This window comes from Brachyistius frenatus, unplaced genomic scaffold, assembly GCF_029030835.1.
Source record: "Brachyistius frenatus isolate BFR_SWC_R1_liver_20210118 unplaced genomic scaffold, ASM2903083v1 Contig_25, whole genome shotgun sequence".
NCBI classification, from domain to species: Eukaryota; Metazoa; Chordata; class Actinopteri; family Embiotocidae; genus Brachyistius; species Brachyistius frenatus.
The window spans coordinates 1,329,755-1,350,916 of NW_027210624.1; the positions used below are offsets into that span (position 1 = coordinate 1,329,755).

The 21,162-nt window shown below is 40.7% G+C and overlaps 3 protein-coding genes across 6 annotated transcripts in view; all 3 read right to left on the minus strand.

Annotated features, from left to right (window-relative positions):
- Positions 1 to 12,885, minus strand: part of abca4a (ATP-binding cassette, sub-family A (ABC1), member 4a) — a 37,722-nt gene extending 24,837 nt beyond the window's left edge. Inside the window, exons 1-9 of one of the 2 annotated variants that reach the window (XM_069697978.1) lie at positions 12,817 to 12,885; positions 11,169 to 11,262; positions 10,907 to 11,048; positions 10,574 to 10,713; positions 8,008 to 8,135; positions 7,382 to 7,579; positions 4,087 to 4,176; positions 1,855 to 2,089; positions 613 to 752 (exon numbers count right to left, since the gene is read on the minus strand). In XM_069697978.1, the coding sequence (XP_069554079.1) occupies positions 613 to 752; positions 1,855 to 2,089; positions 4,087 to 4,176; positions 7,382 to 7,579; positions 8,008 to 8,135; positions 10,574 to 10,713; positions 10,907 to 11,048; positions 11,169 to 11,262; positions 12,817 to 12,882 (1,233 nt within the window). In that variant the 5' untranslated portion in view covers positions 12,883 to 12,885. The remainder of the gene's footprint in view (positions 1 to 612; positions 753 to 1,854; positions 2,090 to 4,086; positions 4,177 to 7,381; positions 7,580 to 8,007; positions 8,136 to 10,573; positions 10,714 to 10,906; positions 11,049 to 11,168; positions 11,263 to 12,816) is intronic. The other variant, XM_069697977.1, reaches the window with a different exon arrangement.
- The window catches only part of garem (GRB2 associated, regulator of MAPK1), an 87,228-nt gene continuing 78,068 nt past the window's right edge, over positions 12,003 to 21,162 (minus strand). Inside the window, exon 7 of the transcript XR_011310882.1 lies at positions 12,003 to 12,059. The gene's annotated coding sequence lies outside the window, so the exon portion shown is untranslated. The remainder of the gene's footprint in view (positions 12,060 to 21,162) is intronic.
- The window catches only part of arhgap29a (Rho GTPase activating protein 29a), a 37,801-nt gene continuing 30,505 nt past the window's right edge, over positions 13,867 to 21,162 (minus strand). For 2 of the 3 annotated variants that reach the window (XM_069697972.1, XM_069697974.1), the window contains 8 exons: positions 19,640 to 19,738; positions 19,227 to 19,390; positions 17,643 to 17,831; positions 17,030 to 17,167; positions 16,525 to 16,760; positions 16,096 to 16,411; positions 15,877 to 15,985; positions 13,867 to 15,762 (listed from right to left, as the gene is read on the minus strand). In XM_069697972.1, coding sequence (XP_069554073.1) covers positions 14,801 to 15,762; positions 15,877 to 15,985; positions 16,096 to 16,411; positions 16,525 to 16,760; positions 17,030 to 17,167; positions 17,643 to 17,831; positions 19,227 to 19,390; positions 19,640 to 19,738 — 2,213 coding nt within the window. In that variant the 3' untranslated portion in view covers positions 13,867 to 14,800. The remainder of the gene's footprint in view (positions 15,763 to 15,876; positions 15,986 to 16,095; positions 16,412 to 16,524; positions 16,761 to 17,029; positions 17,168 to 17,642; positions 17,832 to 19,226; positions 19,391 to 19,639; positions 19,739 to 21,162) is intronic. The other variant, XM_069697973.1, reaches the window with a different exon arrangement.

Genomic DNA, 21,162 nt, shown 5'->3' on the forward strand with positions numbered 1-21,162 from the left:
TTTGAGATATTTTTAGTGGCGGGCCTTTCTGTGTGGAGTTTGCATGTTCTCGCTGTGCCTGCGTGGGTTCTCTCTTCTTCCTCCCACCATCCAAAAAACATGCATCTCAGGTTAATTGGTGATTCTACAAAAATGCCCTTAGGTGTGGATGGTCTTTGTTTCTGTCTCTGTGTGTTGGCCCTGTGATGGTCTGGTGACCTGTCCAGGGTGTATCCTGCCTTCGCCCAAAAGTGAGCTGGGATAGGCTCCAGCTCCCCCGTGATCCTGTACAGGATAAAGCGGGTATAAATAAAGGATGGATGGATATTTTTAGTGTCTCCTCCCATTTGTGTTTCTTTCGGGCCATTGCTTGTCTTTACTTGTGACCGTGCTAACTGCCCAGTTACCTATTCCACTGTATATTCAAATTAAGCCCAGAATACAAAAAATAAATCCATCACTTCTTGTCTGTTCTAAGACTTTTCCCAAAGGCTCCTACCAGGCATCAAGTACATCAAGTCAAGCTTCAATTGACTGGTTATATTGATCAACAATTGAACGTAACTGGCATATTTCAAAGCTGTTAAGTGTATGTGACAGGATTAGTAAACCATGTTTTATAATGCTGCTTACATTTCGTATGATCTGCCTGACAGCTGGCGAGTCGGGGGCGTACAGGATCCGTCCCATCAGCATGGGCTTCACAGAGTTCCACACAACACTGGTGACAGGGTTGGACTCCAGCTCTTTCATCAGATCATTGCAGAAAGGAGCTGGGGAGAAAGATTGTGTGTTATATGATACTGCTGTTGCAATTTTAAACCTATTTACATATAAATGAATGTCCTTTATATTCAAGCTCTTGCTAAATGAGTTCACATGACACTGATTAAACATACCGCTGCCTGATAAATCTGTATTTTAGCAAAGTACAGAGTTATAAATCTGGTGTCTGGTGGGACACGCCCGTGCTGGCTAACTTTCAGATTAGCCCTTAAAGTCCCATCATGCAGCTGTAGACTTTCCAAATGTTATTAGACCAAATGGATCAAATTCTGACAATGAATAAGTTGTTTTATAGGATTTGTGAGGCCTTTTATCGAATTTATCCACCGTTTTGCAGCTGCAACAGTACCGAGGGCTTTGACAGAGTCTATGATGGAAGCATTTGCTGACGCAGTTTTTGTAATACTCTGGCAAGAGGGGCAGACAAAAATTCTGCACAACAGGTTTAAGTTAGGTAGGGCAATTAGAGGCCTATAGTACAATATTAGGTCCATGCCACCAACAAATTTAGCAATTATGAGAAAACTGTATGGCTCATCAAAACACAAAGGGTGGTTTGTTTTCATTTGGCAGGTGAAGACTGGATTAAATTTGCAGGTGAAATGGAGAAAAACCTGCTTTGCAAAAATACAAAGAGCAATTCATCCTGAACAAAGGAATTCAGAAAAAAAGGAAAAAGTTTTTCTCTTGCATGACACATTTCTAAAGTGGGCCAGAGTACACAGTCCTGTTTATTCTCTTAGACTCTTATCCATCATGCAATAACATGAGGGAGGCATCTGGTTTGTCCCCAAATTCATTTTGCAGCATGAAAACAATCCCAAACAAACATAGAGTCACACATCTGTGGGCTTTGTGATATCTTTCAAACTAACCATCAAAGTGAACTAAAAGCATAAAGTGACACAGTATAAAAACAGTGGGTCTGTCAAATCAGGGACATCTATTAAGCACATTCTACATATTAAGCACAATTGAAAGAAAGTGTACTCCAAAAAATGGACAGAAACATTGTTCCAGTCTCATGAACAATTCCTTTGGTTTGGTATAGTCTAATATCTGTTACACTATGATATGGTGTTTACTCACTGGTGCTGTTGTCATACGTGTAGTGGGCCTCAGACCAGCCTCTGACGATGCCCAGGAAAGCTTTGTAGTTATTGTCCTCGTACCAGTTAAAGGAGGTGACTCGGGAGAAAGCCCCCTCAGTGTAGCCACACACCAGGCTGGAGGCAGCAGCCATCACCTCCCTGAAAGACAGGTTGTTCTGGAAGAGAGGAGTCGTGACCTGGATGAACTCCCTGAAGCTACTCCTCTGGGAGAACTGAAGAAAAACAAGAGACAACAGAGCGTTCGTTAAAAAGGATCAGTGGAAATGTGTAAATTCATTTGTTATATCAGTAAAATGAATAAGAGACAGCATTAAAGACATCTGGCTCATTGATTTAAAAACACACAAAAGTACATCCAAACGGTGGTGGAAGGAGAATTCAGAGCATTTATTTCAGTAAAAGCAGCAATATCACAACGAAAAAACACTCAATTACAAGTAGAAGTCCTGTATTCAAAATATTACTGAAATCAAAGTACATGTCAGTAAAATGTACTTAAAGTATCAAAAGTAAAAGTACTAATAACTCAAAATGTGCCAGTATATAGTGAAATTGCTGGATTATTGCTCCATAGACATGTATATGCGAGCAGCATTTAATGTTGTCATGGTAGAGCTAATGCCAACACATGATGAAGCATCTAAATCTGAGTATATTAATGCATATATGACCAACTGATCGTACACTTTACAGTAGGTATAAAATATTGGTCTGAAAAGTAAGTGAAGCTGTCAGTTAAATGTTGTGGAGTAGAGAGTTCAATGTTTCCTTCTTAGATTTTGTGGTGTGGAAGTATAACGTTGCAGAAAATACTCATAATACAGGAAATACTCAAGTGAAGTACTTCTAAATTATACTATAATTACAGGACTTAAATTCATGTAATTATTTACTTTCCTCCACTACATCTAAACTTTAATCAGCTACATCTTTCAAGGAGCTGCATGGGAAATTGTAATGTCTTAAAAAGTGAACTATTTATAACTGAATGCCTCAACATGACCCTTTTATATATACAGTAAATCATCAAAAACTCTGGAGTAGTTGTATGTTGAGGAATATTAATTGTACTGTTGTAATAAAACATGAAGTTAACTTACAGTTGGAAAAACACCTCCAGAACCTGTGATATAAATATTAATTTACAGGATCTGTGATGTCATTGTTTCCACATAAACTCAACACAGGACCATGAAAAATGCTATCCTGTACACATGAACATCGCACATGTCACATTTAGTTCAGTTTACATTTCTAAATAACATGTAGCTACATGCATATTTTCATGACCACCTGATCTTTGGAAGAGTTTTGGGGATCTTCTGTCTCTGATTTAAAATAAGAGGAATGAGCAGATTGTTTTCCATCTTCCGTTTTGACCAACGACTGCTTCGGTCCTGACGGAGATGAATGTCTCGCCAACAGGACGTCAGACTGTCCGCTGCGACGAACATCCCATGGAAACATCCACAACAAACATCACAGTACGTATCTACACCCGTAAACTGAATGCTTTAAATACAGGCACAACACAAGTTGTCAGATCCAAGTCCAAGTCCGACTTGTTAAAGACACTGATCTTTATCCACTGCATGCAGCTCATATGTAGTAGTGACTGAGCTCAGGGTGACACTGAAGACGTTAAAATATGCTGACGAGGGTAATCTAAGCAAAGGAATATGATTAAATATAAACCTCATGTCAGTGAAAGAAAGAAACACACAAACAGATCATTTAATCATCACTGTTGTTTAACCTTTTCCATGACAGGAGGCTTCACCCGCACTTTCGGTGTGTGTGTGTGTGTGTGTGTGTGTGTGTGTGTGTGTGTGTGTGTGTGTGTGTGTGTGTGTGTGTGTGTGTGTGTGTGTGTGTGTGTGTGTGTGTGTGTGTGTGTGTGTGTGTGTGTGTGTGTGTGTGTGTGTGTGTGTGTGTGTGTGTGTGTGTGTGTGTGTGTGTGTGTGTGTGTGTGTGTGTGTTTTTCCAGTGGGATGGCACCATAATGATGATGTATCTGTTTTTAAGGCTAAACGGGCCTGTTCTGGATTTAGCCTTCCTTATACGCACTAAATGATATCCACCTACTGTCTGTGTTTACGTAAAAACTGAGGCGAGAGGAAGCAACTGTTTCCTGATGTCTAAAAATAGCAAGCGGTGAACCTTTGAATGGAGCTACGTGGAGGCTGCGGGGGGGCTGTGGGGGTCTTACCTCGTTCAGTTTGTCCGAAGCAGCAGAAACGATCCGTACCCAGAAGTGAATATCGATGCCCTTAGAGTGACTGTCCAGAACACGAGGGAGCTGGTGGCAAACACAAATACAGAAGGAAAAAATACTTGAACATCTTTTTCAACTTCACATAATAGATCAATTATCGTAATAAAAGCTTCATAATAAATGCATTTCCCCGTAAACCCAAGTTCCTCCGAACACAGTGGCTGTTACTAATAGATTTTATGGACATATGGGAAAATTAGATGATAAAATCTGTAGAGATATAAACATGTTGTAGTTAATAATACCTGGAAAACTGCCTTTATCACTAATGCTGTATGTTAAAGCCAGCGGTGGAATGTAAATAAGTACATTTACTTAAGTACAAATTTAAGGTACTTCCACTTTACTTGAGTATTTTCATTTTATGTGACTATACATCTACTTTACTACATCTTGGAGGAAAATCTTGTACTTTTTACTCCACTATATTTGTCTGACAGCTTCAGTTACTTTTCAGATTACAATTTTCAATACCTCTCTGTCCAGAGAAAACCATGTGTCTTCCAAATTTGAGTGATTTTGAATTTCAATTTTTCTGATACACTGAACAAATAAATGTTCCTTTATGGGTCCAGAACATTCTTCGACTTCTTAAACTAAATAAAGTATTTAAAAAGCCACTTTGAAAATGCATCGTCAGAAAGTTGAAAAAAGGACTATTTGTATGAGCCTGTTGACTTTTTTAGCGACACGTGGTTCTCACAGGACAGCGACGCTACAAACACATGACGATCTTATGGAATAGGATGTCTAACTGTCGATTAAACAAACCAATAGTATATAAATACCTATAGATACTTATATCAGTAAAACGCACATTAATGCAGTCTTTAAGTGTATTTCACTGATGCTTACATACTTTTACTTAAGTAAGGTTTTAAATCAACTTTATCTCATACAACTGTAGTTAGTTATAGCTTTCCCTTCTCTTTACCTGAGACTAGTTGCTATTGAGGATCTTCTGGTTTTTGCAGAAAGCTTCCAGAAAGCTCTCAACACAATAGACTAAAGGTTCAGGAAGCAGCGCGAGGCCAAGACACAGAGTTGCCAACGGAAACATCCTTCCTCTTGGACATTTCTTCCTATCTCAAAGCATGAGGGTAAAAGAGAGTGTGTGTGTGTGTGTGTGTGTGTGTGTGTGTGTGTGTGTGTGTGCGCGCGCGCGCGCGTGTGTGCGTGCGTGCGTGCGTGCGTGTGTGTGTGTGTGTGTGTGTGTGTGTGTGTGCGTGCATGATTTGAGTAAAATTAATTAAGTCTGTAAAATTACAAGCAATGCCAGTGTCTGTAGTGATACTGGACAGCTCCCAGTGGCCAATATTGCAAAACAAATACTGATGTTTAAGACTGAACGCAGTGGGAATAATAACACAGACGGAGACAGACATGCTGGCACATACGACTAAGCACACTTGACCCAATCTGACATGATTGGATGAAGACGAATGCCGAGGGAAGCCATTGATGTTGTTTTGGCCCATGTTTACTCTCAGCGCACTGATTACTTAAGAGAGCAGTGACTCCACACGCAGCCAACTACAGGAAGAGGCGAGAGCCAAGTCTGGCTGGTCAGCTCATGCTTACCGTTGTACTACTTGTCTGCATTATCCCTGTCTAGTTGAAGCACGCAAGCACAGTCTTAATTTAGTCTTTGGCAGCTAATTAATGTATTTTTTTAAAGTTTTAATTTATTGTCTTTGTCTAATATTAAAATACTCAGATCGTATATTCCAACCAAATTAATGCACTATAATAAGATCAAATAAAATCAGATAGTGACATGAAAGTTATCTTGAAATCATATCTCTCGTACACAAAGTGGCGTTTTGTATCTTTGAGGTTTTTGTTTTTAATACATGCAGGAGGAAAACATGTTTACTTTGCTCTGTATTTCCCCTGAGAAACATGTGTGCCACCCAATGAGTCACAGCCCTTGTAAAAATACTGACAGCTGTTTATCCGTTGTGTTTCCTGACTCAAAATGTATGTGAGACGATGGGCTTGTGTGAGCTGGTTAGAATTTGATCTGGATGTGATATGAGAAGAAACCGCTGACGTGAAGTCGGACGTGAGCCGCAAGCAGCTAAAACACAAAATGTACACAAGTGTGAGTGGACTTCATGTTGAGCTGAGGGTGTGATGATGATGCAATGAGATAAATAACTGAGACATGATAACTTTTACCTGTAGCCGATCAGTGAAAGTGGTAGGTTTTTTTTAGTTGTATAATATAGTATTTGAATAGTAACGTAATAGTATTATAATAAACACTTCTGTTCAAGTAAAGTAAGTAAAAATGTCATTAACATCATAAATAATATGAATTGTGTGGCAATTTCAATTTTCTCTGGATTACATGTGTTGGTTACAACATACACGATCCATATGAATGCATTTATTAGACACCCCTTACAGAACAAACATGAGTCTCACGTGCAAAAACCCATGTGATCACATGCACACGGTAAACATGAGTTTTGCCAATGGAAACATGTCGTTTTGGAACATTTTCATGGTGTAATGTGTAAAAGACCCGTGTATGATTCCCATGGGAAAACCTTTCCACATATTTTCCCCATGTTATCATGTGTCAACATGTGGTAAACATGTGTCATACAAAGGATCACATGTGTGCCATGTGGAAAACTCTTTGTTTTTTTTCTGTAAGGGACAAAGTGTGGCTAAAAGTTAACACTTTCTGACACTACTTGATAACTATCTTACAAATGCCATTTCCTGCCAAATCATGCCTTCTGCCAGCTAAACTTTAGGTCAGCCAGCACTTGGCTCTGTCCTCTCTGATTTATCCCACATAGATCTCTGCAAGTAAGTTAATAAAGATGGCAAAATCCCAAATGGGACACATCCAAATACAGCGCTATACTGCCCTTGTTCCTATTCATTAACTAATTGGATAACTCTGCCAAATTGTGATGTAATGATATTTCCATGGACTGTATACAGTCAGACCACAAAGGATGGCTTAATAATTTCACTGGCAAAGCTATGAGCAATGTGTAAATGTGAACAAAGGCAGTCCCAGTTAATCATGGCACAATGAAGTTTTGAGGCTGCTTTAGTAATGAGAATTTAGCTTACTGTATATTTGCCATACATTTTTTTGTTAATCTCTGGTGTGTGTGTGTTGTGATTACACACTTGAATTTGTTTCAATGTGTTCATACTATTACACACATCAGGCCTTTAAATCCAAGAGTGAACCAGCACTGACCAGCCGGAAGAGTTTAAAAAAGTCGACGTTGGCGTAGAATCTGTCCTCAATGATCTGCAGCCGCTGTGGCGTGAGGATGCACATGGCGTTGCGGACGGCGTAGAGTCCTCGGTGGTTGGGGAAGATGAGGAATCGCTCCAGCAGGTTCAGGCTGCAGGCGATGTCTTTTAAATGGAAGTCTGGGACCCCAAAGGCAAACTGAAAGACAGCGGACAGGACATGAGCGAAGGTTCGAGTTATGTCAAACAGAGATTTAGATCCTCGTCATGTCTTCAGTCCAGGCTGACAGATGAGTCGTTTTTCCTCCATTTCCTGAGTCAAATAACTGTGTTACTGTGTGTATATTCACTTTACAGTGTCATTAATACATTTTGTGCCTGTGGTCTGTACAGTTTATGTTGAACTCTTCGAAGCCCAAATAGCTTTTCCAAGAGGGACAACGGAGGGAAGAAGTGATTACCGGGAAACTTTCAGGTCCTCAAAATAAGCTGAGGTCCCCCTTCATGTTTTACACTCTTAAGTGCTCCAGCAGAGTCTGACTGGTCTGTGCGCCGGCTGCTGCTCGCACTAACCCAGTGGTTCTGATTTATGTGTGTGTGTTTATATGTGTGTGAGTGTCTAAGTACCTGTTCAGGCCTGATTTGGGCATTAACCAGATGATTGACCACAGACTCTGTCAGAGGAATGTCTCTCAGCAGGAATGACGTCAGAGTCTCATCGTCCTTCAGGATCATCTCCACCTTCACTCCTCGACCTGCAGAGAGAAACAGAGGCCGCTCACGTGACATGAAATTAATGAGGTAATGTGAATGGATTCCTTTAGTGTCCTCACTTGTACATTCATGTGCTGTTTGGCTTTAATAACTACGTGCTGTTATTATGAAACTTCCCTTTGAGCCGAGATGTGGGAAGGTTGGAAAAATGTGGATCCTTAGTGACACATATTTTCAGGCATGTCTGAACAAATCTGCTTCATTAACAGGATAGAAACATCGGATGAAGACACTCCACCTCTGAACTGTCACATTATTGCCAGCGGCCTGTCTGTGCATGAATATAGTTTGCTTTGCTCGGCAAAGTGCTGTTTTGGCCTCTCTCCCGGTTCTGTCGGAGAACCTGCCTCGTAGTGCACCCGTTGAAAACAACACAGAGGGTGAAAGAAGGAAAGGGCGTGGAGAGGCGGGAAAAGTTCATTACACGTTCATTACACTTTTTCATTGAATGGAAGTCCTGAGAGCATGTTTCTGCCAAGAGGGCAAATCAATTCCAAAAAAGCTCTTGAGATTATTTGATTTCTACACCTATTTTATAATAAAAATACGTTTGTGCTTTATAAACTCACAGAAAAATGTAAAAGCTTTACTGTGCCACATGATGAGAAAAAGGGGATATATCTGTTGACGTAATACATGTTTTCGTGGTGACGTTGTGGACACAGAGTTTAAGAGGCAAGTCACGACAGAGTCGTTAAAAAATGATATTTCATCACATGCATGTTGTACAACATCTACATCATTGTGCACCTTGGGCATTTAAGCTTGTAATGTGGTAATTAAGAAATGATTACATTTTGTTAATAATTGCTTATTCACATCCTGCCAGAGTTATGTAACAGTAACGATAACACGTAAATATAATACTATAGTCAGCAGCCAGTTAGCTTAGCTTAGCATAAAGAAACAGGCAGCCTAACTTTCAGTCTTTACTAGTTGCTTTGTAACTGGCCCCGTCCAAAACAAAGTCCATACAAATTCCCATAAAACAGCATTTTATATTTCATTTTTGCATGTTAGGTTTGTGTAGATCAAAGGTGCCCAAATTCTTTCCCATGAAAGATAAAAAATGTAACTAGATTTTTTTTATTATTTGCACAAATTATTGTCAAACGCAAAACGCTTCCATATGTTGTTGTGTGTGTGTGTGTGTGTGTGTGTGTGTGTGTGTGTGTGTGTGTGTGTGTGTGTGTGTGTGTGTGTGTGTGTGTGTGTGTGTGTGTGTGTGTGTGTGTGTGTGTGTGGAGGGGGGAGGAGAGGGGGTGAAGCAAGAGCTTGTTAAATGCCAAAAAACAGAGAAAGTGTGGACCAAACTTGGTCTTTGGGCCATAATTTGAGCAGCTCTGGTATAGATGATAGAAAAAAAAATCTGGATTGATGTGTTAATTAGTGAGTGTTAGAGGTGCTGGTGGGCACTGGCTGATCATTTCTCTTCCCACTGTATGCCACAAATCAAACAAATGTACATCTAAATGTACATGTCAAACCATATCCAAGGTGCCATCATACAGAAGGCCTTTCTGTTGGGATACATTATTATGGAGCACATACAGCTGGACACACACATATATACACTTTCGCTCATCATCAAAGGCCTTGCACTACTGAATGTGAACGTCTGTTCCAACCATTTTTTGTTTTTTGTTCATCCCTTACATAAGTTGGTTCTCAACATGATTCGGTTTTCTTTCCCGGGGGTCCTGGGAACTTGGCCGGAATGTGGATCCATATCTCTGTTAGCTCTGTTAGTCCATCTACATATTTCTCCATGAGAGTGGCAGCACAGAGAGCAGCCAGACATAATCACTCACAGGCTGGAATGCACTCACGCTCACTCCACTCCCATCATAAAAAAGCTTATTTTAGTAGGGAAACACGGTCCAGTACAGCACAACATACCGTCCATGTACATGTATAGATGAGCAGATTAGTGTTTCTATGTTCACTAGTGGGGAGAGGAGTGTGGACGGGTGGCACATTAAACGTTTTCCCAACAAATAAACAACATGCTGGCAGAAAAAGTAAGCAGTTTACATTACAGGCCTGTCTTAAACCCATGTGATTTAACTGGGTTACACTGTACAGACTGTGGGGAAATATGTGAGGTGTCATGTAGACTGTAGTGCAGTTTATTACCAGATGATGGTTTCCAGTTTTAAAGCTTGACATTTATCCTCAAAGATTAGCAAATCAAAACCATAGATGTTTATAATACCTTTACAAAATACACTTAAACGGTACTTGAATGTGCTTCCAGGAGCACAAACAATATATAAACTTCCAACTTAAAGCTTTTAGCGGGAAGCCTATAAAGTATATTTTATTGCGCCAACTACCCAGAATAAACTCCCTGACCTTTTTTTTTTGCTTCTATAGATATTGTTTTTGTAGGATGTTGATGAAAGCCTGCAGCACTGACCTGAGACCCATTCAGGATGGGTGCGCAGAGTGTCCATGAAGTTACTCATGGCATTCACTTCCCTCCAGAGGCGACCAAGCTGCAAAAACTCCGGGTCACTTAAAAGAAGCTCTTGTGCATCCGAATACAACCGAGCCAATCTGAGGAGCAAAATCAATCACAGAACACACGTGTCAACAGATTAACACCACATTTAAGTCTTCTAAACAAGTTAAACTAAATGTATTCTGTTTGACTCCATTACATAATTCTGCCTCTTCATCTTGGATAAATATATTTCATAGGAATTCAACACTTCTGGATTAAAACAATCACCCTCAGAGTGATACTTACATGGAGTTGTTGTAGTTGGACACCAGCCCAGGAGATTCACCGCGGGTGGGGTATTGAAAACAGGGGTTGTTGGCATTACAGAAGATTCCCTGGATCCACGGCAGGACTCCAGCCGAGGGCATGGCCTTATTGGGGAAGTGGCCTGAGGTAGATGAGATACTGTTTAGCTGTTATGAACATTTATGAGAAGGATTGTTGTCTTTCTGTCTCTGTGGTCTGAAATGTTGCAGACAGTTTCCGTTTTAAAAAGTTCTTTGCTCACATTCATGTTGACGGTACAGAGGATTCACTTTTCTCAGCCACACCAGTACCATGAACAGCATAACAGGCCACATGATCTCCATGAAGAACCGGACCTGGTTAAAATACACAACACACGTTATATGTAATCTGCATTTCACTCTGAAGGTTGTTTTCAGTCCGTGACTCATTCACTTAATATGTCAAAAGTGTTTGGTTTCTGAATAGATGCAAAAAGGACTGAAAAACATAAACATACATTTCTCTAGTTTGACACTTGATAAACTGGTGCAGTAGGCAATTAATCCTTTAACACTTGAGGTGTATGTTACCACTTCGCTTGATGTGGTAGCCCTGACAGTCTTCAGTAAGTCATGGTGATGCCACTATACATATCAAACAGCCTGTATAATATTCTACTCAGAAAATACAATAAACTCTCAGTTGAGCAGCTGCAATAGAAAGTTTGGTATTTGAAATGATGAAAAATAGTTGGATTAATTGACATGAATGCTGAGTGAGAATGAGTTACTAGTGTATATGTAACAGTAGAAAAGCCTACAACTTTCAATATTATACAGTGGTGCTTTAAAGTTTATGAACTCTTTAGAATTTTCTACATTTGTACATGAATATGACCTGAAACAACATCAGTTTTTCTCTCAGATGTTTGTTTGTGACAGTGATCTTGAATTTCCTTCATTTGCACACCATCAGTTTTAACTGTGCAGTCCAAACTCTTTAGAGCAGGTTTTGCAACTTTTTCTAACCTGATGAACATCAACAACTCTTTTTTCTGAGGTCTGCAGACATTTACGGTATTTATGGTGTACAGAAGAGTCCATATGAACTCTGCATAATGTTGTAAAGTTCTGCTGTAAGTACTTTAATGTGTTTAATGCCATGAAATAACCTGTGTTGTGATTTGTGTGGTATTCACATCGTCGGAACACCAAATTTTCTATATGTTCACGACAGAGCAGACGGTGTATTATGTCTATGATGCACGCGACTTCCCATGTTGTGACCACGAGCTCACGAGTTCTATTTGAACGCAGCAACACTTTAAATAGATCTGTTCTTTGTAACACGTCTCCAACACACTGACTCTAATTTCACCTCAAATTAACTGCTAATCCTGGCGGTTATACTTTTATAAATACTCACAGATGTAATATTGGTTCATTATACTCAATAAATAAATGACCAGGTGGAATATTTGTGTATTATTTTGGTTTAATTGTGTTCTCCTTATCTACTTATAGGACTCCTGTAAGAATTTGTCATTGTTGTTGTTTTTAAGTTATATTCATGCAGAAATATTGAAAATATTCAAACATACAGTTATATGCTCAAAAGAGAGCAGCAATGGATAAGTTCTTCTCTTGAACTGTCTAAACTGTGTGCATCAATGCGAGTTAGTTCCCCAGTCATCTCAGGTCACAGTCAGTCTAGTTTTCCAACTCATTCAGATCCGGAAGGATTCTTCAGTTCTGCGAAAACGTGTTCTTTTGGATTCAAATCAAATGAACTCTTAAATGCATGTTTTGGTCAAAATAACCTTTAAGGTAAATTAGTTGGTATCATGTGCATAGAAAAACACCATTTAGTTAACCGTAACCTTTTCTGGCATAAGTGTATGGTGTAATTAATGGCTGATGGGATTTTACCCTCTGCCTCCAGCGGATTGTCCAGTTCTTCCACAGCAGGAGTCTGACCTGCCGTCCTGCCCCCATGGAGCTTCCCTTTCACACCCGCAGGGGCTGGCTCCAGCCAACGAACCTGTGTTTAGCCAGACAATAATTTCAACAACATCTCTTTATCTAGTTTTACTGAGACATTTGCGACTTTAATATAAACGTTTAACTCAAAAGACGACACTCTGTGGCTTTGCTTCCATGTTCACCGCAAACCCGGCCGTCCATTCCTCCTCAGCTCCAGGTGAGGACCAGCAATAGCTCAGTAATTAGGTTAATGAGCTCAACACTTCACATGATCAGCATAACTGTTACAGACATTTTCCCCAGTCTACAGACATGCTGTCAAGTAGTTTGCAGTTAATGGTACGACTAAAACTCATAAAATGCGTCACAATCCTGATGCACGTATACAGCACTACGTCTGAGCAAAGTAATGTACAGATATCACGGCATTTTAAGACGACCACGTCAATAGGATCCACTGTAACTAAACTATAAAGCATATAAAACAGAATAACGTATCACTTACCTCAGAAAAACACCTGCGCAGTAGATTGATACCCAATAGATAAAGCATACCAGCACATAGTCTCCCGAGTGTTCCTTGTGGTTGCTAACACAGCTTGTTTGTGAATAGTTAAGCAGATTGATTTAATCTCCTTTCTCAGTGCAGGGAGACTGCTCACGCCTCTCTCCCATTTGTAGATACCTAAATGCCCTAACCACCTGGCCTTCTTTACACCGTATAATCCAACCACTGTTATAATCCTAACTCCATTAAAGAATGAATATTTGAATTTTAATTACAGTTCAACCAAATGTAGCAAATGTCATAATGAGCAGATTATTCTTTTCATGGCATCAGGTCAACATTATATTCTTATTATATTCTTATTATCTACATTTTTTTTTTTTTATCATGTAGTAACATCTTCTAAGCTTCTGTCACGACTGAATTTCAGATAACCTTAGAACAGTTGTTGTGGACATTTAAAGAAAAATAAAAACAGCAGACCATCATAGTTGTCAGGTATATTTTAATAAGTTACAAAAGGGTGTTTGTTTTCATGTACCTGCTTTCTTACACTGAACTTTTCCACATTCTGCCAACCTTGTACAATACCATGAAAAACATATACCATTTAAATAAATGATGCTCCTCCTATTACTTACAAAGAACCTGTAAGATTTAGGTTATTGATCAGACTACTTAAATTGTGAAAAAAATAAAAAATAAAAAACTTTGGCTATGAAGAAATGTAAAATGTTATATAGAATCCAGTGGCATTTCTAAAAGCTTTTCAGACAAAGTTGACACCATCCAAGTTGAACAGTATAAAAACAAGTGGATGTATACCCTTTGCAACTGGTGCTTCATAACGATACTCAGTACGACATTGTATTGCTTTATACAGAAGTTATTAGCAAAAATGATTAATTAAAACCTACATGTAACAGTTTAAAACACTCTTACTCACAGTAGGGGAGACATGACTTTGACAGGATTTGTGGAACAGTATTGACGTCAGGTAAGTGCACCAAACGGTTTTCAGCATTGTGGCTATATGCACTATTGTAACATTTTTATTTTTTTTTGGTATATAAACATACATAGATAGTGAGCCAGTAAGAAATTTATACAAAATATTCAAACAAATTGCACAGTTTAAAAAAAAAACATAAATATTCTGACTAGACGTCAGAGTGTACGGAGCAACCGATTGGTAAATGAAGGATTTGAGGAATCAGGTTAATGATATACAGAATTTTAAGTGCATCCTGTTTGTCTTTTGAGGACCAACGGGACAATAATTGGTACAATGATTTTACACGCAGTGCCCGCAATCATACATCTGTTCATTTTCTTTGCAGACGAATCGCCGATGTTTCTTTGTCTTTTTCTAAAATAGTATGGCACACAATCGCCCCCTGTTTCTTAGTGTCTTTTAGTGGATCAAACAAAATGAGCCTCTCTGTGTTCGACCTCTTGGAGGCGCCTGGGCCGTAGTCTCTGGTACATTGGTTTGGCCTGGTTTGAGCCCAGTTCCTCTGGGCTAGAACTGGGAGACTGAGACATGGGAGACTGAGACATGGCCGCTTGCTCAACCTCATTGTCCTCTTCCAGAGGCTCATCTACAGACACCTCTATCTCAATCCCCAGCTCCTCTTCCTCATCCTCATCTTCGTCATCGTCATCATCTTCTTCCTCTGCGCTGTTAGCTAAGGCACAGTTCTGCAGCGCTTTGGCTTTGCTCCTCGATGGCGGCTTGTAGAAGGTTCCTGGGGGAGGCTGGAGAGTCCTGGGAGGTCTGAAAACCGTCGCAACGGGGTTATACCTGGAAACATTGTCCTCCCTTCTCAAAGTCCTGCTGGGTCGCACTGCGACTGCGTAAGGTCTGTTGGGGTAAATGGTGCTGATCGTGCCCCCTGTAGTTCCAAGGGAGAAGGTTGACGGTACAGAAGCTGATAAGTTGTTGGCATCCCCCGCTGCACTGTCCGAAGGCAAACTGGCCACGAGTCTTACAGCTCTGGAAGCATCATGCTTGTACTGTTTGTCCCAAGTTCTGCGTAATGTCTGGGTGTCGATGAACGTACTCCGGTAATGCATGCCCGCTCGCAATTTTGTGTTTTCAGTCTCGTCCACCTCTTCGATGGACTGGTCACAGCTGCCTCCTTTCCGGTCATCTTGCTCGGCGCTGTTCCGGGTGTTGTTCTCGTTTATTTGGCCTCGGTTGAGTATTCGCTCTGCCGGCATGCTAATTGGCCGAGAGGAGAGTTTGTTGCGAGGTTGTCGAAGCTGGACCCTGGCCACTGTGATATGTGGAGAACCACATAGGCCTTTCTCGCCAGGTTTCGGGACCTCAGGGACACTTGATGACGAAACCGCATCGAGGGTCTCTGAATCCATTTCATCAGCTGCAAACACAGATTTAAAAGAGGTTAAACACACAAAGTAAAATAAAGCAAACTAGGGCATTCATGGGCCTACTAACACTGCCTTCTGTTATTATCTGGCTTTGGAAAACTAACCAGGTTCAAAGTCACTTCCGTCGAGGCTCGGCATGGTCTCCTCAACCTCAGCCAACAGATGCGAAGAAGGAATAATGGAGGAATGTCTCTTGTAGACCTTAGAGCTCTGCTGTAAGGGTAAGACAGACAGTAACGCTGAATGAGAACTGGAAAATGATGTTGTATACATTATGTATACTCAAGCAGTACCATTAATATAAGCAACTGTCAAACTGTTACCTCCTTAATGTCTCCCAGCGACTTGGAGTGCCTGCTCAGCCGCTGCTCCTTCTCCTGTTGGGTAAGGCGGGTATCGTGGCGGTGGTGGGCGTCGACCTCAGTAGGCGAGGTGCGGCTTAGAGGACTGAGGGGCGTGTCGAAGACCATCTGGTAGTGTTTGATCAGGAGCTCTACGATGAGCGCCTGATAGGGGTAATCCACCAGGGAGGAAAGGGAAACTTCAGCATCGGCCTGCCTCGGTTTGATCAGCGTCGGGCCAAAGATGATTCCCAGATTGCTGGCCGTCATCTTGTTCTCATCTGATTGCTCTGTCACCCTGGAAAGAGGAAGGAAGAAGGAGGGAATGATGAATTATCAACGAAACTGAGTCCAGGAACATGTTTTACGGCTTATTTGATGGAAGCCCAGAGCCGGTGCTCGACTCCCTACCGGTGAAGATGCTCCACGATGAACTGCAGTGTCTTGTAATGAGCTGGTGGCAGCTGCCTCAGCAGATCCTTGATCTTGAACAGGACTCGGTTGAGGTCCACGCTGACCTGGGCCGGGCTCGCGAGGGCGGGACTAAGCCGCAGCGCTTCGAGCTCCTCCACGATGATACTCTGGCTTTCTTTGGCCAAACCGATGAAGTCGTTGTAGTAGCGGAACAGGATGAGCGGCTCTGGAAGCTGGAACGTACAGAGGGAAAAAAAGAATTGGAAAAAATAAGCAAAACAAGGAAGTTAATAATAAACAGACTACTGAAATATGTAAGTAAATACACAAGAGGTACGGAATTAGAAATGAGATAAGATCTGGTGGGACGAGAGGCTAAAAATGTGCCAAAAATAAACAAAGACAAATAAACAGCACTGCAGGGATTTTGCTGTGCAGAATTTTGAATCACATTTTGGTGACTATCTTATGTTAAAAGGATGTGGTTTGAGAGGCCACCTACTTGTCTCAGGTAGAGTTTGAGCACATTGCTGATGTCGTGGGGATAGAGGTCCGAGAGCTCCACCAGGTCCTTGCCATTCTCAAACGCCTGGCACAACTTCTCCACCCGAGACTTGGCACCGTTCACGCGGTAGATACCCTTCAGAGCACAAAAACAAAATGCATTCAACGTGGGAAAATTAGATGCAATTTTTCTGCATCACCATGGAAACACTGGGAAAACGCAGCTGCAGAATATTAACCCGACCCACCAAGGAAACTGCATAAAAAGTGAACACTGTTTTTATTGTTGAACTGAGAATTAATTTTATTTAGACAATAACACCTCATTTCTGTTTTTTAAGTAGCTTATGAGTATTCACTTGGTGCAAACATCAGGATTGTGTCTGCAAAGGTAACAAGTGCATCATTATCACACATTTTGATACAATAAATGTGTCCGGACTATCCCTGGAAACACTGTGCCAGCTTAGTCACACATTATACTGCACATTACAGTAAAAGTAATGACTCTTCAAAATCAAGTAATTAAATTAATAAAAACCTCTATTGATCTGTCAGTAATAATTCTATGGTTGAAATGCTAAGTGTCGTTACTATTTGAGTAAAAATACCTTGATGTTAAGCGCTCTGTTCTCAATTTCCGATGTGCACTTGCGTATGATGAAGGGGATGCCGTCCTGACTGTTTTTAGCCGCCTGTGTGAAGTCAATCCCGAACAGGTGAAGCTTCCCCTGGAGCTTCTTGTGGCCACACTGGATGGCCAGAGTCTCCAGACACTTCTTATGACAGGCCAACGAACACTGCAAACACACAGACAACATGTCTCAGTTATGAAATGTTATACACCTTCAGATTGTACAGAACTCAGATGTCAGACTTTTAACAAGAACCAAAAGAAGGGACCACATCACACCTGTTTCAGCTCAGTATGTTTTAAAGTTGATTTTAAGCTCTAGTAAGAGCCTTAAGGGTCTCTCCATCCCATTTATCTGACCTCATTGTTGGATACCTAAGGTATGGAAATTAGGTCTGCAGAGTCAGGACATCTTTTAAATCCCTTCTTAAAAACATATTTTTATCAGAGAGCCTTTCCTGATTTTAGTCGATCTTAGTGAACCACTTTTGTTTATTTTTATACAGTTACTGTTTTATTTGTTTTATGGTTTACCATACAGTCATTGCTTTACTTTATAATATCACTGTGTTGCTGGATTTTATAGCTGGTTTGGCTTTATAGGTTGTTTGTGGGGGTTTTTGTGAAACACTGTGTATATATATATATATATATATATATATATAAAGATTATTATTATTATAATACTACAAAAACACTGATTATTTATACTGTAAATGCATCTAATGTAAAAAAATAATAATAATTTTTTTTTAAATCTGGAGAAAATGCACAGAATCTTTAGATTAAGCTGCATGTTTTAAGGATCTATGGACACCATGTTACCTATTGAAGCCATTAAAACCATCAAACCCAGCTGGTTCCGGTTTTACAGTTTAGGCCCAAAAATATGTCCTCACACTTTTGTGCAGCTACTTTTGCCCCTTGAATTAAACCTCCAAAAAAAGCCAACAAGGAAGGCTTCACATCACGTAACCCCTTCAACCAGCAGCAGTGAATGATTCCAACACCCTGCAGCGAGTCACATTCTTCTGTCAGTCTCTCGTCAATACGTCTACCAGCGTTACGTAACATCTTAAAGAGCTTTTTATTCCCACTTTGTTATTGTCTTGTTCAAGTGTATCTAATAAATATGGACAGAAACTTGATCTTAAGTCAACAGTGGTGGGGGAGGAGGGGTGCACAGGGACGGTGGAAGGGACTCCTCGGAAGACGAACAAAAGGTCTTCAGTTTCCACTGCCCGTTCCCCCGACCGAGACCAGTTGGTGGATTTGGTCTCTGAGGAGTGTTTTCCCCCTTTATTCCCTTATTCAAACATTTTGATCAGGAGAGAGGTGGCCTTTTCTCTCTTTTTTTTGTTTGATTTTTGTTCGCCACAAGTGATAAAAGAAGCCGTTGTGAGACTTTTTTGGCCGTCTTCATCTTGAACTTGTATCACTCTGGATGCTGTCGACTACATTTACTAAAGGTCCAAATAGAGGATGGGGTTGGATTGTGTGTTTTTGTTCTATTAGTTAAAAAAATATATATATATAAAAATAAGAAGGAATCCAAGGTTACCTCCTCACACTCTGCCCCATGAAACACCACCAGGCTGTCGCACTCACGACACTTGGACGGCGCTCGCAGCTTCCTCAGCTTGTGGGTCTGAGCTGCCTTGGACATCTGGGTGTTCCTGAAGGGTCCCGGGGAGCTGGCTGTCTCGATGATCATCTCACTTAAACCTGCAGCGAGGAAGGAGCAAAAGAGGATTAATAGAAGCCCTTTTCGCGCCCTGTCAAAAATCCTACAAAAGAAACGGGCACATTCGCTTATAAAAAACTAAATAAAAATGCATATCAACACGAAATGTGACAGACATTTCAAGTATAACATTTCCTGTGATAACAATACAGCAACAAATTGAATATATGTTGCATATATAAAGAAATAGAAGATTATTCAAATGGTATTATAGAGTAGAAGTGAGTTACCGTTATCGGAGGGCGACGGAAACTCTCTATCATCCAGGTCATCGGCGGACGACATGGTCCCGGTGGATGGGGTTCTAGGTAATCTCCTCTTGAAATCCCCTGCACAGTAAGGCAGCACACACCAGTAAGTCCACATCTCCACAGTCACATCAGCTCACTTCACCTTTCTGCCTCCTGTGCTCCACATCACAGTGGTCTGAATTTTCAGAACTTAATGCAGCAAGTGAGGGCGGGCGTGGTCAACTTCCTGTTGTTTATAGCTGACAACCACATGACTGATCAATCAGTGCCAATAGGCCCATTTTGATAGAGGTGATTTTCAGATGAGCCCTTTAAGGAGGCTAATCATGGCTAAACTGCTGTAAACGGCGTTCATACTCGGTGGGTGGGGGGACCATTGGAGATGACTTCACACTATTTGATACAATGCTACTAACAACCTAGCATCCTCTCCAAGCCAAGGGCATTGCTGATCTGATCTCTACTAGTAAACGTAATTACCAGAGGTGTATGCAGAAAAAAAGATGCAGCACTGTGTAAAAATCTACAATGCAAATCCATTTCTCAAGAAAATATTCAATAGTAAAATGTGTAATACTCCCAATGATTAACAAAGATGTGTTGCAACTGTGTAAATGACATTGTGATTAAAGACTCAGCTTTAGAAGTCAATGCAATGAAGGGAAAACGTGTTCTCCAGCCACAGGAAATGGCCACAATTTTACTTAAATTCTCCTTTGCAAACATTTGGAGAAGGCCTGACCCATTCGCAGTTTTCTATGACATGATGGCCCTGAGAGCTCAGCACATCGCATTTTAAGAAAACACATGCAAATAGAAAAAAATCTTAGCATTTAGAAAAACCTGTTATTCGTGAGAAAGCAGAGCCCAATGCAGAAAATAGGTGGAAAACACAACTAAAAAAACACAAAAGGCACTGCAAGTGCAAAAACAAGCTGACAATATTTTAAAAAACTGAAACATGGTGCAAGAAAATTCCACGGTGACACATATGTGCTGTTGCATAGCAAACGAAGCAACAACTCGAGTGTGTTTGTGTACGTTGGAGAGTAATAGAGTTGCATAATGCTCAACAAAGAGGCACCACTGTCTCTGGTTGCTAAGCCCATAGATTCTAAGATAACATGGCAACAAAGTTGGGTGAACATCAAGTTCACTGTGAAAAAATATTTGTCCTGCCCCCGAGGCCACAGTCAGTGCTGAGGAATGTCTCTGCTGTCTGTCATTTACCGATTAAGTTCACTTCATCAATGACTTCACACGAGTACATGAGATGTTGTTTAACTAGAGGGGGAAACGTGGGTCGGCTGCCTTGGCGAGGTCGGAAACATAAAAGCACCGCATGAAGTTAATGTGTTATAGTTTCTTTGACGGTGTAAGAAAATACAAAGATATAACCAGAAGACTGAAATAGTGCATCAAATATCTTGCTGTTGAACAGACATTAGGTGTGCTGTTAGAAATAAGACGGTGATCAGTTGAGGAGGGTCTACGTGGTCCTA